Source organism: Mytilus californianus, unplaced genomic scaffold (genome assembly GCF_021869535.1).
Source record: "Mytilus californianus isolate M0D057914Y unplaced genomic scaffold, xbMytCali1.0.p SCAF_1, whole genome shotgun sequence".
NCBI classification, from domain to species: domain Eukaryota; kingdom Metazoa; phylum Mollusca; class Bivalvia; order Mytilida; family Mytilidae; genus Mytilus; species Mytilus californianus.
Window position 1 is genome coordinate 85,158,577 of NW_026262581.1, and position 17,499 is coordinate 85,176,075.

Sequence of the window (17,499 nt, forward strand, 5' to 3'; positions counted from 1 at the left end):
ATCTCAAAATGGGACAAGTTTGGCTGTATCTGTAAAAAACTTATTTCAGACGAAATAGCACATTCTAAATTTTACGGTGATGTTGTTAACCGAGCCCAGAAATTTATATACGATCCGGATAAACTTATCAATCCTTTAAATAAACTTATTCTAAAAGGTTACAAATTTAATAAAGGCAACAGTAGTTAACGCTGTTCAACACTGTAATTAGATATTTGAATATTGTTTTTATTAGAATAAATATTGATTTTGTTATCAGTAAATTAAAATCATACTAGTAGTTTTGTTATACACATATGCACTTTAACGGTACTACAATCTGTCGATCCTTAATTTTGGTATTGCACAAGGTCATGTTTTTCTCTGACTGTTATGACGTCTTTACACTAAATCCATTGGATGTTGGTTGTGTACTGATTGATAATTTAGTCTTAGATACATGATTTTTTTATTAGTTGTTATTGGCTTTGAACTAGTTGTCAGTAACTGCAAGTACTCTCAGATCTGTACTTAGTTTCATTTTTGTTGTTAGGGATGAGGGATGGATAAATACCCTGCCATGTCCGATCTGTGTTTATTTTTGATGTTTTTTTTCTTTGTATCGATCTGATGAGTTAAGCCTTTTTCAACTGATTTTAATAGTTTTTTCTTATGTTGTGCTGTTATATCACTGTCCCAGGTTAGGGGGAGGGTTGCGCGCTCACAAACATGTTTAACCCCGCCACATTCTTTATGTGCCTGTCCCAAGTCAGGAGCCTGTAGTTGTCGTTGGTTCAAGTCTGTCATATTTGTTTTTCGTTAATTGTTTTGTTATAAATTAGCCGTTAGTTTTCTCAATTGAATTGTTTCATACTTTTCACGTCGGGGCCTTTTATAACCGACTATACGGTATTGGTTTTTCTCATTGACGCCTTACGGGTGCCTATAATTGCTTACATCCACTTTATTTGAACTTTGGTGTATAGTTGTCTCATTGGCAATCATACCTCATCTCCTTATTTTTATAAGCCATATGTTTCAATTGATACAATACATTATTTGCTTTGATAATGGATGCCACTAGAGCCATAACTGTTTACTCTCCAAGATCTTTACTTTTCTGTGAAGCTTATTGTTATAAGTGTTTGAATTGTCGTTATTTGTTGTTTCTTTTATGTTTTAATTTGACTTACGATTTTGATTGCCCCTTTATTATAATCGTTGTTTCATATCTAAAATTCCGGCAGATATATAACACCTTGACATTGTGTCAGGTCTTTGAACATCTAAATTTCCTATATCGGATTGATTTGCTACATGCTGTTAGCATACATCCAATTAAATTGGCTCTAAAACTTACATCAAATAATTTCACAAATCTTGGTCTTTGTCTTACAGATAGAAATTTACTGGCTTGATAACATGATAACACGACAACAGAGATTTGGATGTTTCAGGCATTTTGTTTAAGCGAAATAATAATATTTATTTATTGATACCTTTGCATCGATCAGGTTTGAAAACGTATTCAGAACATATATCTTATATCTTATAAACGTACATCTTAATATATATTTACTTTAAGCTCCAAAAAAAACCACCGAATTAGATTATGACTGAGCTATATGAGTGGCCGTTCGTGTCATTGGCGGTATGAACATACCGTATGAAATTTTGAACGCGTTAGTTTTTACTATGAACGCGCTGGTTTTCACTTTCAACGCGTTGGTTTTCACTTTCAACGCGTTGGGTTTTTACTTTGAACGCGTTGGTTTTCACATTCAACGCGTTGATTTTTACTTTCAACGCGTTGGTTGTAAAAACTAACGCGTTGATTCGTAATTCATACGGTATGAAAAACTAACGCGTTGGTTTTCAATTCTATACACTAAGTTTTTCATTCCATACTGTAAGTTTTGCACTTATATCTACCAATCAAGATTATTTAAAGTTATTTTTTTTAATATTTCCTAAAGAATGATACATAGAAAACAAGCTTACATCCACTTCATTTGAACTTTGGTGGATAGTTGTCTCATTGGCAATCATACCACATCTCCTTATTTTTATAAGAGAGATTTCCAAAGTTTTTAAAGAGGTCATGTTATATGAAGAGTTAAATCACTGTGTATACACATCAAAATCACTCACAAATTCTGCAAAATCATCCTTCTTTTATTTATAATTGTTTCATTTTGGTCATTTTAGTGCCTTCTTTAGCTTAATTTGCAGTGCTGGCCTAGGTTCCATGTTGAAGGCTGTACTGTGACTTATTGTTTACAATTGGTCTTGCATGGAGAGTCGTCTCATTGGCAATCATACATCTTCTAATTGTCTTGCCTTGACAATCCTTTGAGAAACAAAAAAGTTATTAGCATTTTCATTTGGTCCTGTCATTGTCGATGTTGGTCAGGTCATTGTTAACGTTGTACAGGTCATGTTTTCGCAAGCTTTTAATATTTTTTTTCGTTTTTTTTTTCTTTCATTTATGTATTAAATGATGAAATCTTATTATATTTCAAATATGAGATAATTCCTTTTAGAAATAAAAAGGTAATTAGCATTTTTCATTTGGTTCTGTCATTGTCCTGTCATCGGTACATTCATTATTGTAACTCATATTTAGATAATACGTTGTAAGATCAATTTTTGATATTTCTATCTGTTATGTCTGTTTGTTTTGCTCACACATTGTTGTCAATATAATGGAATTATATGCGACTTCCATACAAGTGAGAGGTTTAGCAAGCTATAAAACCAAGTTTAATCCTCCATTTTCTACATAAGGTGATGCTTGTACCAAGTCAGGAACATGATAGTTCTTTTCGCATTCGTGTAATGTGCTTGAGCATTTGATTTTGCCATTTGATATAGGACTCTCCGTTTTGAGTTTTTCTTGAAGTTCGTTATTTTTGTCATTTTACTTTTGACTATAAGACTGAACTTGACTGAATAATTTATTCTTCAGAATTTTCAGATGATGTTAAGATTAAAATGACTGTATCAGGCTAGAATTCATTTACTAGAAATACTATTATTTATACGAAAGAGGGACGAAAGATACCAGAGGAACAGTCAAACTCATAGATCGAAAACAAACTGACAACGCCATGGCCAAAAATAAAAAGACAAACAGACAAATAATAGTACAGATGACACAACATAGAAAACTAAAGACTAAGCAACACGAACCCCACCAAAAACTGGGGGTGATCTCAGGTGCTCCGGAAGGGTAAGCAGATCCTGCTCCACATGCGGCACCCGTCGTGTTGCTTATGTTATTACAAATCCGGTAAATAGTCTAATTCGGTGGGTCACATTCGTGAAAAGGGAAGGGTATTGTAGTTACGACATAAGGAACATATCCGATATCATCTGTGAAACGGTTATTCCATAACGGTCATCCAACTCGTGATGGCGTCAAATTTACGAACGGATGATTTCAACTTCACCATTTGGAACTCTTGGTTTAATAGCTTCCTTGTAAGCAGCAATCCTCTATCAAGGAAATCATGATATGAAATACAAGCCCGTAAATATCGTATCAATTGGGAGATATATACTCCGTATGCAGGCGCTGCTGGAATGTTGCTACATAGAAATGGAAAGTTCACAATTGGGAAGCCGAAATCATCTCTTTTGTCGTAAAGTTTTGTTTTCAACCGACCCTCATTGTCAATTTCTAGATGTAAGTCAAGATATGAGGCAGACTTAACTGAATCTGTAGTATCCTTTATCTCCAGTTCGATGGGATAGATTCGTTCAACATAGTCACCAAATTTTGTATTATTTAGTGAGAGAACATCATCTATATAGCGGAACGTAAAGTTAAAGGATATTGCTAACTTCTTATCTTTCTTCCTAAGAAGTTCCCGTATGAAGTCAGCCCCATAATAGTAAAGAAACAAGCTTCGTGTTTTTGTACTAAAGCGTCGCACATATTAACTTGTTCTTATGTTCTTGGTATAAATCATTTGAAATGTTACGTATTATGTAAAGGCTTTGAAGGCCTATGAACAATATGTCAACTCTTGTAACTATAGTTTCATCCCAGTAATAAATTCAGTTTCTGTATATTTTTTTATCATTACATATAATTGAATATAAAAAGAAATCATAAAACGTGCTGACAAAGTTGCTTTGTATTATTGGTTAATATCAAGTAAATATGAAACAGCCACTATGTTCCGTCAGTTACTTTGTTCCGGCGGAACTTTTCAACTAGTTATTTCGTATCAGTATATATAAGAGCAAATCATTTATTTACAAGAATACCCAACGCACTGAAAGGGGTTTCTTTGGGGACAAATATGCAAAATTTAAGTTGTATTTCATAGCTCACATAAAACGGAATAAGTTGCATTAGCATGCAAATTTAGTATTCATAGTACCCTAAAGAGAGGGAAGAATAACCCCCTCCTCATGTGGTTCTTTGCATCAATTCTCCAAATGGATTTTTGTGACTGGTTGATAAGTTCCGTTGGAACTTTTGGGCTAGTTTGTTAGTTCCGGTTTTGACTTATTTGCCAAAGAGGAACTTTGTGGCTATTTGATAAGTTCCTTTTGACTTTTGTAATCAGTATCTTGGTTTCCCTTAGAAAGGTTCAAATATAATATGTTGCGCTTTTACGTTGCATCAATTCTCCAAATGGAACTTTCTGCCTGGTTGATAAGTTCCGTTGGAACTTTTGGGCTAGTTTGTTAGTTCTGGTTTTGACTAATTTGGAAAAAAGGAACTTTCTAACTAGTTGATATGTTCCGTTGGAACTTTTCAACTAGTCACTTTGTTCCGCTGGAACTTTTAAACCAGAGGAAGAACAAAGTAACTAGTTAATAAGTTCCTCCGGAACTTTTCGGCTTGTTAGTTCTTTCCGCCCGGAACTTTCCAACGTCGGAACAAAAGAGCATTTACAAATACAGCCTGATTTTGTTATTTTATTGGATTTTCAAATTTTCAATGTTTTTTCCTAATTACATGGCTTAAAACATGGCTTCATACAGGAGCTCTTATGGAGAATGTAAAGAAGCTAGCAGTATATATCCTTTTACTTCACGTTCCAATATGTAGATGATGTCCTCTCACTAAACAATTCAAATTTTGGTGACTATGTAGAACGCACCTATCCCATCGAACTTGAAATAAATGATACCACAGATATAGTTAAGTCTGCCTCATATCTTAACTTAAATTTAGAATTTGACAATGAGGGTCGGTTGGGAACAAAACTTTTCGACAAAAGAGATGATTTCAGCTTCCCAATTGAGAACTTTCCATTTCCATGTAGCTAAAATCTAGCAGCACCTGCATATAGAGTATATATCTTTCAGTTGATATGATATTCCAGAGCATGCGTTTCCTATCATGCTTTCGTTGATAGAGGACTGCTGCTTACAAGGAAGCTATTGAATCAAAAGTTCCAATTAGTGAAGTTGAAATCATCCCTTCAAAACTTGTACGGACGTCATCACAAGTTGGTTAACCGTTATGGAATATTTGTTTCACGGATATGTACAACTTATTACATTAATCCCGGCCTCTTTTTCTCGAATGTGACCTACCGAATTAGAATTATTATCGGATTTTTACTTACATGAGCAACATGACGGATACCACATGTGGATCAGGATATAATTGCCCTTTCTGAGCACCTGAGATCACCCCCGATTTTTGGTAGGGTTAGTGTTGCTCAGTCTAGTTTTCTATGTTGTGTTTTGTGTATCATTATTAGTCTTTTTGTCGTTTTTCGTTGTTTTGTCATGGTATTGTCAGTTTTTTTTCGACTTATGAGCTTGAATATCCAATTCATATCTTTTGCCCCTTTTTAAATATTACCTTAAATGTTTTCGAGGATTTAATATATGAAACATACCTTTTGTATCCAGGTTTTGAATGGACATAATGTGTGTTCACATCTTGAGTTCTTTTTGGGATGTACATAGTTTTAAACCGTTCATATCGAGGACTTGTTCTTTTAATGTATTGACTTGTTAGTAGTGGTTCTACTCCTGAAACTCCCCAGTCCGTTATGAAAAAAGATACATTGAATGTGAATGCTGCAGCCAGTGGATACAATGGCAATAATTCGGACTGAAAGAGAGAAAAAATACTTGTAGTTAAATATTAAACTAATTGGTATATTTTATACCGATACCCGTGTGTTGGTAACAGAAAAGCTTGGGGTACTGAAGCTCACATGTTTAATGCAATGACGATATATTTTTGACACAAAGGAACAACAAAAATGCTATGCATTACATTCATTACAGCTCTCTTCTCCGTTCTGGACACCGTTTATAAAAGGAGCAAAAGTATTTTCCGATGCCATCACGAGTTGGTTGACCGTTATGAAATATCCGTTTCACAGATGATAGTGGATGTGTTCCAAATGTCGTAACTACAATACCCTCCCCTTTTCCCCGAATGTGACCTACAGAATTAAACTTACTACCGGGTTTGTACTAACATGATCAACACTACGGGTGCCACATGTCGAGCAGGATCTGCTTACCCTTCCGGAGCACCTGAGATCATCCCCAGTTTTTTGGTTGGGATCGTGTTGATCAGTCTTTAGTTTTCTATGTTGTTTTTTGTGTACTGTTGTTTGTCTTTTTTTTTTTTAGCCATGGCGTTGTCAGTTTATTTTCGACTTATGAGTTTGAATGTCCCTTTGGTATCTTTCGCCTCTTTTTACTAATGTTCAATTTTGAATACATCCACCTAGTAAAAAAAAACAGCGCTGCGGTAATTATAGGACTTCCAAATGAAGCGGGATCGGTTGGCAGTATAATAAAATACCCAAACAACCATATATCTCATAGTACCTGAAAGGATGAAGCACTTGTATGTTTCGGCAGTCAAAGCTTCTGTTATGGGCATTTTAATATTCGTTACTTTGATATAAATAAGTACTAGTATACAAATTATTCATATATCTACAAGAACTAGAAATTAAAGAAATAGCAGACACGGCTTCCTCCTCCTCATTTTTAGACGTATACCTCGATTTTGACATAAACGGTCACCTCAGTACCAGAATCTATGACAAACGAGACGATTTTAATTATGAAATTATCAATTTCCCTCACCTTAGTAGCATATGGGATATACATTTCCCAACTCATTCGGTATTATAGAGCTTGCAGCTGCTACTCAGACTTTATAAAACGTCACCAGTGTCTGAGCAGAACGATGATGAACCAGGCTTATGTCAAAGAACGTCTCGTCCTTTTTCTAAAAAAGTTCATCGGAGGATACCAAGACCTTCTTGAAAAATATTCCGTATCAACTTCAAAAATAATACATGATGGTCTTGAAGTATAGATTCTAGGTACTGACGTTGTTTATCATCTCAATTACGTGTTATTGATCTTTATTTTTTTTTTGTAAATTATTTATTATGTTTCATCTATTTTCGGTAATATACTTTTGGCGTGGCTCGGTACTTATACATCCCGCTATTGTGTTATTGTGCTATGGTTATTTTTTGTATTCATGTCTTTCTTTTTTGTTTATGTGCTTTGTTTATATGCTATTTTGTTTTTCTTTGTTGACATATTTTTTTTTTTTTATAGTGATTAAGATTATAACAAAATGCTGACTGCTGTACCCCTATTTTTTACATGTTTACCCATTATGTCTGTTTGTTTTGTTCACACATTGTTGTCAATATAATGGAATTTTATGCGACTGCCATGCATTTGTGAGGTTAAGCTAGCTACAAAATCAAGTTTAATCCACCATTTTCTACATAAGGAAATGCCTGTACCAAGTCAGGATTATGACACTTGTTTTCCATTCGTTTGATGTGTTTGAGCTTTTGATTTTGCCATTCGATAGGGGACTTTCCATTTTAAATTTTTCTTGGAGCGTTTTATTATTTTACTTTTCAGTATGTTTATGTTTAAATTTGTCATCCATAGAAATTATGACAGATCTGCCATAATCAGATCTCTTAAATGAAAACTGTCACATTAATCTAATAGTCTATTCTAATAATTTTGTTACAGTATGTATGTCTTTTAGATTTGTAACGATTGTTACAACATTAAAAACATGTGCACATTATTTAACATACTGCGATAAATGTCAGTGTTACATAATATAAGTTTTTATTTTACGTATAACTTTGTGATCAAAACTGGTCAAAAATTGTCTTTAAGATTCTATGCTGCAGTAATCAAGCACAGTTAATTGATTAAACAATGTAATACTAATATTTAATTCGCTGTTATCAAAATGTATTTTAAAAAAATTCTTTTGAAATTAGTAAGATAGTGTAGTTCTATTTGTTATGGTTACTTATATTTCTTATCTACCGTATTTCTCACCTTAAATATAGCTTCGGAATATATTTTGGGAGTGACAGACATTTTTATGCAGATAGAGAAAAAAATTGTTCCAAAAAATGCTTTTGAAGATTAAGAATATCGTAGGCTGTAAATCATTGACCTTCAAAAATCAATGTATGAGAACAATAGTTGATTTTTTGAGATTTCATAGATGAGCATCCGTAAGTCATTTTAATCATCTGTAAGGCGAAAAAAGTATTCAATTTCAATTGATTATTTATTGAATATAATGAATTCATCGTCCTTGTATCTGCCTTGATATGATTTAGGTGTTTGCCTACTGTTGAATTGTAAAACTTTTTTATAAACTATTTTACACACAAGTACGTCACATACTTTCAGTGAAGGGACTGTGCAAATCGTCTTACCTATTATTTGTTTATAATCTTCCAATAAAAAAAACTGAAATCGACCCTACATAACTTTTTAGGATATCATGACGTATTGCTTGCTGAAACGATATGACTTCGTCTCACCTTCCAAGCGGCTTACATCTTTTGAAACCAGAATACAACAGTCGTTTGATCTGTTAATTTATCGATTGTGTATTTCCATGATTGTCATATTTTTACTGAGAATGAATTCGCATGGTCATGCTGAATGTAGAATATTAAAAAAAAATATACAACATGGTTCAGTATATATACTCGTCCGTTCATCATCTTGACAAACAAACAACAAACGAAAAACGAAAGTATTTTCGATATTCTGATTTTCTTTGTTACAAAAACGAATAACAAAAATTGGTTTGTTTCTGGGGATTTTTTTTTTGGGTGCCATTATTCAGAAACGAAAAAAGACATTTGGATTTTATTCTTTTTTCAATTCTGGGAAATTGTCATTTACAACATTTTTTACAACAAATCATTTCCACTTAATTGAAAAAAAACTTTATATTTGTTGCATATTTAACAAGTTTTTTTTCCTCCACTTCAATTCTTTTTGGTTTTTTATGTGTTATTAAAACCATATAGACTGCCATAAATTTTGGACTTATATAATGTAATATATGGTGAAAATATTTTAAAATATCTAATTTATATCAATGAAATGGGAACAAAAATGAACTATTTGCACAATCAATTTAATCAAGTTTGACTCCTTATTCGCGAAGTTAAATAAAGCATGCACAAACTTCTTGATATGCCACCCAATTATAGACTGAGAAAATGGATGTGATTATTTTTCCTACCGACAAAAAATTAAAGAAAACTATTGATATTGGGTTAAGAAATCTTTTGCATGTCGCGAAAAGGCATCATCTGTTTCATTAAAAAAAAAATCTACGTAAAGGTGAAATATTTTTTTGATCAATGAATTAATATTCATTGTTAAAAAAAATTAAATGTGAAAATACCAAAATATAGGTAATAAGCTTATCATAAACGAGTACACGCTTTACAATCAGGTGATTGATTTGATTTTATAAATTATAACAACATGGATATTTACACAAAGAAAAAAATAAGGCACCCCTTGATATATTGAATTATAGCATGGTACCACGAATTTCAATTTAAATCCGAATATACCCCAAGGAACATCCAACCAACTGTCCCTTACAGTTGAGGTTCTGAGCATGTTTAGCACATGTTAGGCCGTCGTTTACAGGCATTCCAATCTCCTTTACAAAATTAAGTCAGTTTGAAGCAAAAATTGCACCGAGACTGACGACAGATTCCACTGCAGGAAATCCGACAACTGACTGTAGGGAAGAGATGCAGGGTTGAGGCCGTCATCTAAGCACGTTGTGGTTTTACTCGATTTAAAATTATGAACCATGGATGTTGTTAAGTGACTTACGATTGACGTTTCCCAAGTGAAATGAAATCTTATCGGGCATTATGAACTCAAAAGATGAATGATATTTAAAATTTACATGTTTAATTGTAATAGCTGGGCTTTGTGACTTTGTGATAATATATTTATTGAAATATCATTTCTGTTGATATTTTACGTGTTTTCTTAGAGCTATTGTAATGTCATTACAGGCCACATTTGCATTTTTGCTATTATTTCCGTAAAGTCATGACACTTATCGTATCATTTGTCATTTCAAAAAACCTTGGGGTACTTAACTTTTTCTTTGTATATATATGGGTCAATTTTCTTCAATCAACGGTGTAAGCATTTTATATTCGGTGAGTTCAAAGAGTAAAACTGATTATTTGTGAATGAATATTAGATTGTAGTATCTCGAAACTAAATAACGTATTATCTTATAACGTCTGTGCTTTGTTTTTTGAATGTTAATGATATTGAAAGTTGGGTAAAACTTTGGCAAAAATTTTGTTACGGTACTTATTGCATGCTCATCCTAAACAAATAAAACTGTATTCCTGGTCTTTCAGTCATTCAGTCAATTTTCACACTTATTGACTGGGGTAAATTCAGTTATGTTGAAACAATTCGCTTGCAGTCAATTCAGTACTGTATGGTAGCTTTTCAGACATTTCAGTATGTTGGTGATGTTAACATGTTATAATAACAACAACTGAACAGATCTAAATTGACTGCAAACGAATTTAGCTTTTTTTAATAACGATAAATTATCATCTTGTTTTAATTTGCATACTTGTTTTTGTATTTATTTGAAGCAGAATTTATACAGAACCTTATCAAAGACAAAAAGAAAGAGTATCTTGCTAAAGCACCTAAGATTATCCTTGTTTGGTTTTCTTGGGGTTTTTTTTTTGGTGTTGTTCCTGTTGCTTAGTCTTTGGTTGTGTTTTGAGTGCTGTTGTTTGTCTTTTGGTCTTTTTTTCGTTTTTTGCCATTGCGTTGTCAGATTCTCATCGACTTATTAATTTTAATATTCCTTTGGATTCGTCAGTTTCTTTTTTTTAATTTCTCTTTAAGATATATTGTTGATGTTCTGTCACTCGCTTACTCACATTGCATCTCATATATTGAGATTTGGGATAATGGCGAAACTAGAAGGTCATGTACATATCTTCAGCTTTTTCTCGATGTTGACGCAGATGGACAACTTCAAATAAAACAAATGTGACGATTTCTATTTCCCGATTGTCAGCTTCCATTTTCTCAGGAAAAAACAAATTCTCTCCTCTAGTCTGTGGCGTTTACATACCTCAATTAAAACGTTACGAATTCATTGCAATTGATTGATAAATGCAATGTGTATGTGACTCAAATCGCATTTGATTACGCGGTTTTTTATATATTTCCAATCAAAATAGTTGTTTGATTTATACATGTACCGATTGTGAACTTTTTAATGAGGGTTGATTCGCATGGTTGGTGGTGAATGCCCCATTTTTCATGGTTCGGGGAATGTCGTAAGTGTTAGAAGCACACGAGAACACACAGCATTGAGGAATCAATGTTGTTAGTGAACAAGATGTACTTGATATTATTTCCACGCTCGATGCAAATAAAGCTGTGGGACCAGATATTGTTAGCAACAGAATGTTACTTTCTGTTAGAAATGAAATTTCAAAACCATTATGTTTACTTTTTAATAAATAACTTCATACTAGAGTATTTCCCGATCAATGGAAAATTGCATATGTTATTCCCTTATTCAAAAGTGGTGACAAATTATTACCTTCCAACTACAGGCCTGTCTCCTTATTGTCATGTGTGAGTAAATTATTAGAAAAAATTGTTTTCAAAAATATTTTTAACCATTTACATGTAAATAAACTGTTGTATAAGTATCAATCTGGATTCATTCCAGGATATTCCACTACGCATCAATTGATTGAACTTTACAACAAAATTTTATTGGCGCTAAATAATGAGCTAGTAACTAGCATTACATTTGCTGATATAAGTAAAGCATTTGATACTGTTTGGATTAAGGCTTTACTATACAAACTTGAAAAATATGGTATAAAAGGAGATTTGCTGTGTTAATTAAAAAGCTACCTGTGTAGCCGATCTCAGAAAGTTGTCTTAAAAGATTCACTTTCCAAATTTGGAAAATTTAACGCCGGTGTGCCTCGGGTTCGGTACTAGGACCGTTATTGTTTTTGATATATATTAATGATATAGCTGATGGTTTTTCTGGATTTGGGAGGCTTTTTGCAGATGACACTTCATTAGGTCATACTGCTCCTAATGAATCCATTTTAAGAAATTTAATCAGCACAGATCTAGTTTATTTAAGTGCGTGGTCAAAAAGATGGCTGGTGAAGTTTAACCCAAATAAAACAGATATTATGATATTCAGTATGAAAACTATACAAAGTAATTTTTCTTTTGATTTTGATGGCGTAATATTAGAGCCAGTTCATACGCATAAACATCTTGGTGTAATATTTAGTAGTGATTGTAAATGGAGTAAGCATGTTGATAAGCTGATAGAAAAAACTTCGAAGCAGCTTAATGTTTTACGAAAACTAAAATTTAGACTTAAGAGGGAATATTTGGAAAAAATTTATATGACTTTTATTCGGCCAATTTTGGAGTATTCATCAGAAGTATGGGGTAACTGTGGACAAGTAAATTCTGAACAGTATCTATTTAGAGACAGGATGGGAAAAATTAAGCGTCAGACGGGAGGTTAAAAAATTATCTATGTTTTATAAGATTATTAATAATCAAGCGCAAGATTATTTACACGAGTTGGTTCCAGATTTTGTATCAGATATTAGTAATTATAATATGCGTAACAGTCAAAATATTACTATTCCCGTAAATCGTTTATCAGTTTATCAACAGTCTTATTTTCCGTCATCTAATGCATTGTGGAATACTTTAGACTTAAGTATTAGACAGATTCCTACATTTTCCTTTTTTAAATTAAATTTGCATAAACTATACTTAGTCTATAGAAATAATAAATCTCTGAGATATGGTTCTTTAGGAGATCGTTTGTATTCAGTTTTACACACAAGGCTGCGTTACAGATGTAGCGCACTGCATGCTGACTTGTTCAAAGCAAATTTGATACAAAATGGCAATTGTTCATGTGGTTTTATCAATGAAATTGTTGAACACTATCTACTATATTGTATTGATTTTTCAACTCAGAGAAATCAGATGTAAAACGAAATTAATGTCTTTAATGTCAATATTACTATCGATTTATTATTATTTGGTGATGATGCTTTAAGTACTGAAGAAAATGATAATATTGGTTTATCTGTTCAAAAGTATATAAAAAATACCAAGCGTTTTTCTCAGCTTTGACAACCTTGATTCTGTTTACAACACATGTGATTAAAGATATTTTTATATACATGTAATGGCAATTATCGAATGATCTTGATGAATAACTACTGCTATGTTATGTTATCAATAACGATTAAATGGATTTTAACGAAAGAATATAGATTAAGTTTCAAATCTATACTTACCATTGTGTAGTTGACATCCTTTCCTTAAATTTGCATAATATATTAAGATCCCACGCATTATTATGAGAAACACACACACACTTATAAAGTTATGTTTACACAAAAAAGGATTTGCGCATAGGTAATTCCACACAAACAATTCGGTGTGTTCGTGTTTTATTTATACTGTAAAAAGATGCACTCGACTAAAATCCGTTGATTCGCTTTAACAAGTTTCCTTTTGTTTTCATGTCTTTATTCTTAAATTATTTGTTAGTATGAAATATTTCATGTGTTCATTAATTAATGTGTATATTTTTTGTTGTTTTGGAGAAGACGTTACTAAGTTGTAAAACTTGTGTCTGATCCATTTGTCATTTTGAACAATAAAATATGTTTACACTAATCAATGTTACTCTAGTGTACATATTACACACGTTTTGGATTCCGAAATTAAGACAGTGTGTGAAATCTATATAAACAAGATGTGTAACATGCCGAATAAATAATCGGAAAATCTTTTCCCGCACAGAAATTCCACGATTACCGAAAATGAGAGTTCAAGATGCGACACCCTTGAGCATCACCGGTGTAGACTTCTCATGAGCGATAACGATAAGGAACCGACACAACGAGAAATTGAAAGCTTGCATTTGCCTATTTACAAGCGCTGTCACACGATGGAAAGGAGTATACCTAACTTCATTTTGAGAATATCGCTAGAGTGGGGAGTCGACATTCGGAAGATTAAAGAAGCCGATGTCGTTCAGATAAAAGTCGCATCGAAACGTGTACATTGGACACTTGGAGTTGTCCTGGACAAGGACGGTTGAAGTGCTCGTTGCTATGGTGCGAACCAAATCAGGAGTAACAAATAGATCTGTGACGAAACTCTACCTAATAGATGTAAACAGCATGGACTGAGACGAAGTGAAAGGAGAAACTTAACAGACTAATTAATTGTTCTTATGTGTGAAAAGAGTGTTAAATTCAACAAGTGTTAACATTAATTTCACATTTCACATTTTTTTCTTATTTGTGAGTTAATTCTATTTTAGTCTATTCCGTATGCCACGATACATCAAGGCTGATGAACATTGCATCTGGTTGCTCGGAGTATGTCGATGATTTAGAGAAAATCTTATTTACTGCAAACGTTAACGCTACATTTACCATTGTTAAAGTCAATATATCTTTTGTTAACGTTGTTTTATTGCTATGTAATACGTTATTTATTGGAGTTAAGATTACACAGTCAAACGAAATAGACGTTGTTTACTGTCTCTCCATACATTGAGTTTACCCATCCGTCTTGTGCATACTAGAGGTTTCCCGATTTGCTACCGTACCAACCGTAGTACGAACTGGGAGCCGTCATTGAACTTTTGAAAATAATTCATATATGCCCTTAATGTCAACGAATGGTTTATGAATCATTACCAAAAGTATTTGGAGGGTTTTTAGCTACAACTTGGTATAAATTTCAAGTGGATATGTTCCTATTCATAACAAACGATATTGTGTGTACTCGATTATGCTTTCAACCAACCGTTGCAAGTAACCGTTGCACGAACGGTTTATAATTAAGATTTATTTCCCCTGAAATTGCACAGGCAAAATGAAGTTAAATATAAAGCACATTCATATGTCATCTAATGTTCGCCTGTTATATTGATATGACAGTATAGAATGAATTGGTTAAGACATTTTAACATACAAAATTGACCTCATTGAAAATGTATTAATGATGAAGATAAATACAAAACCTATTCCGCAATTCATGTAACCTACATTAAAAAGCTCGTGTGCAAGTCAACTTAAAGTATGAAATAATAAACCCGACTGAGCAAGTCTTTAGTTATACATTTAAACTTATGTCATATCGGTGATCAACAAACTTTTTGTTATTAAATAATCAGTATCAATTCTTAGCATACTTTAATAAAATTTAATATTGTAAGTAATTTTAGTAGTTCAAATTCATTATCTATACATTTTTTTTATTTTTCTGCATTTTCGCATAAATCGTCATACACACGTATGAGAATTTCGATCAGAGTTAAAAGTACGAAGAAAGGGTCATATAAAGATACGCTGATAAACTATTCAAAGAACACAAGTGTCAGTACAATTTACTATAATTATATGACAATTATACTAGTCTTTTAAATTCAATGATTCAAGACATTGGTGTTTTTTTTTTCATCGGCAATAGAATAGAGAATACTTATTTTTCAATAGTTTTTTCAGTTTACTTTTTTAGAATGATCACTCAATATGAAATCTCAGCTTTCTCGTCCTCTTAAGAAAAAATCTTCTGTTGTAATGATCGAAATAGATTACTTAAATAACAATAACTAGTTTTAAAATCATGCAAGAACTAATTATAATATGAAATCAACACAATTTTAACACGTTAAGTTAACGAATATAAACAACCAGTAACACGTGTTTTAGAAAGTAGTTCATAGTTATTATTTTAATTATTCCAAATTCTGTTTGTACATAGAAAAATATCTTTTTTTACTATAAATAAACGAAACAAAAACAATACCTATAACAAACAGAAACGCAAGTCTATATTTAGAATCTAAAGGCCGTGTCAACTCAGTTCGTTTATGGTCTGTTTGATTCATGCACTTGTGCACAACTAAATAATCTTATAAAGAATCATAAACAGAGTGTTATAGAAACGTTGAAATCGTTATCAAATAAAACGTTAAGCTAGTGTTTTGCTGATATGCATTTTAATTCTTTTAATTTTATCATGATGAATAAAATAATCTCATGCATTAAATGATACCTCCAAAACAGCACTAACCGTTCAGTTACGTACCAACCATACCTGATACGTAGCAAATCGGGAAACCTCTATTAGGAGACGTATACCCTGTCGAGAGATCCGGTTTGGCTCCTTTTGGAGCGTCTTCAATACCCTAAATATTGGTTGTTACCTTGATTTGTATTTTCTTAATCGATTTTTGAGATTTTGTGTTTCTTGTGTTTTAAAACTAAAAAAGCAATATATATGCACATCATAAACTTCGGTAAAATACATTTATTAACCGTTTTATTTCAAAAAAACACCAAACCATATTCACATATACTGTGAGGTACCTCCGTACGATGGATGATTTGTGAGAATTTCAGCAAAGACTTTCTACTATAATGGAACAGTTTGGTATGTCAATGGTATAATAAAATGTAATTATGAAGTTTTAAATTACAGTTTCATGTAATTGAAATGATGATCAGTTGCAAAATTCCCACATGTAGTGCAGGATCTGCTTACTCTTTCCTCTCTCCAATTTTATAAAGCAACATATGTCCTTGTTCATTCGATATCATGGAACACATTTTTCTATCAAGATTTTGCTTTATAAAAGTTTGCCGTTTAAAAAGTACCTACTGAGCAGCATTTGATTATTTTGTTATTCTTAACTGTGACATTATTTGACGACATTGTGTGAATTAAACACTAATTTTACCTCTTTTAAAGATAATTCACATACCTTTAGCATGGTTTTGTATGATAATAATTCATCCTGCACAATGAATTCGTCGAAATCGATGATTGCAACTAATTCATATCCTTGAAAATATCCCTGACATGTGTAAACCGCAACCTGTTCATCATGAACACTTTGATCAAAGTGCCAATTTGTTGATTCAAATCCACGATCTGAAATTAATGTAACATCTGTATAACAAAATGTGTATGAATGTAAGGAGATGTTTGATATATCACTACGACAAAACATATAAAACATTATAATAGAAGGCAGCACAAAACAGTAAACAGGTTTCAACAAAAAAAAACGATATCTCTAAATCTGACGCATCTTAAACATATAAGTGAAGGAGGAGA

The 17,499-nt window shown here is 32.5% G+C and overlaps 1 protein-coding gene across 3 annotated transcripts in view; it reads right to left on the reverse strand.

Annotated features, from left to right (window-relative positions):
- LOC127725327 (uncharacterized) overlaps window positions 1–17,499 on the reverse strand; it is a 59,630-nt gene that overhangs the window by 11,463 nt on the left and 30,668 nt on the right. The window contains exons 3-5 of one of the 3 annotated variants that reach the window (XM_052232264.1): window positions 17,144–17,313; window positions 5,850–6,067; window positions 2,131–2,329 (exon numbers count right to left, since the gene is read on the reverse strand). In XM_052232264.1, the coding sequence (XP_052088224.1) occupies window positions 2,296–2,329; window positions 5,850–6,067; window positions 17,144–17,313 (422 nt within the window). In that variant the 3' untranslated portion in view covers window positions 2,131–2,295. Of the gene's footprint in view, window positions 1–2,130; window positions 2,330–5,849; window positions 6,068–13,652; window positions 13,676–17,143; window positions 17,314–17,499 lie in introns of all 3 variants that reach the window. The other 2 variants (XM_052232271.1, XM_052232259.1) reach the window with 2 other exon arrangements.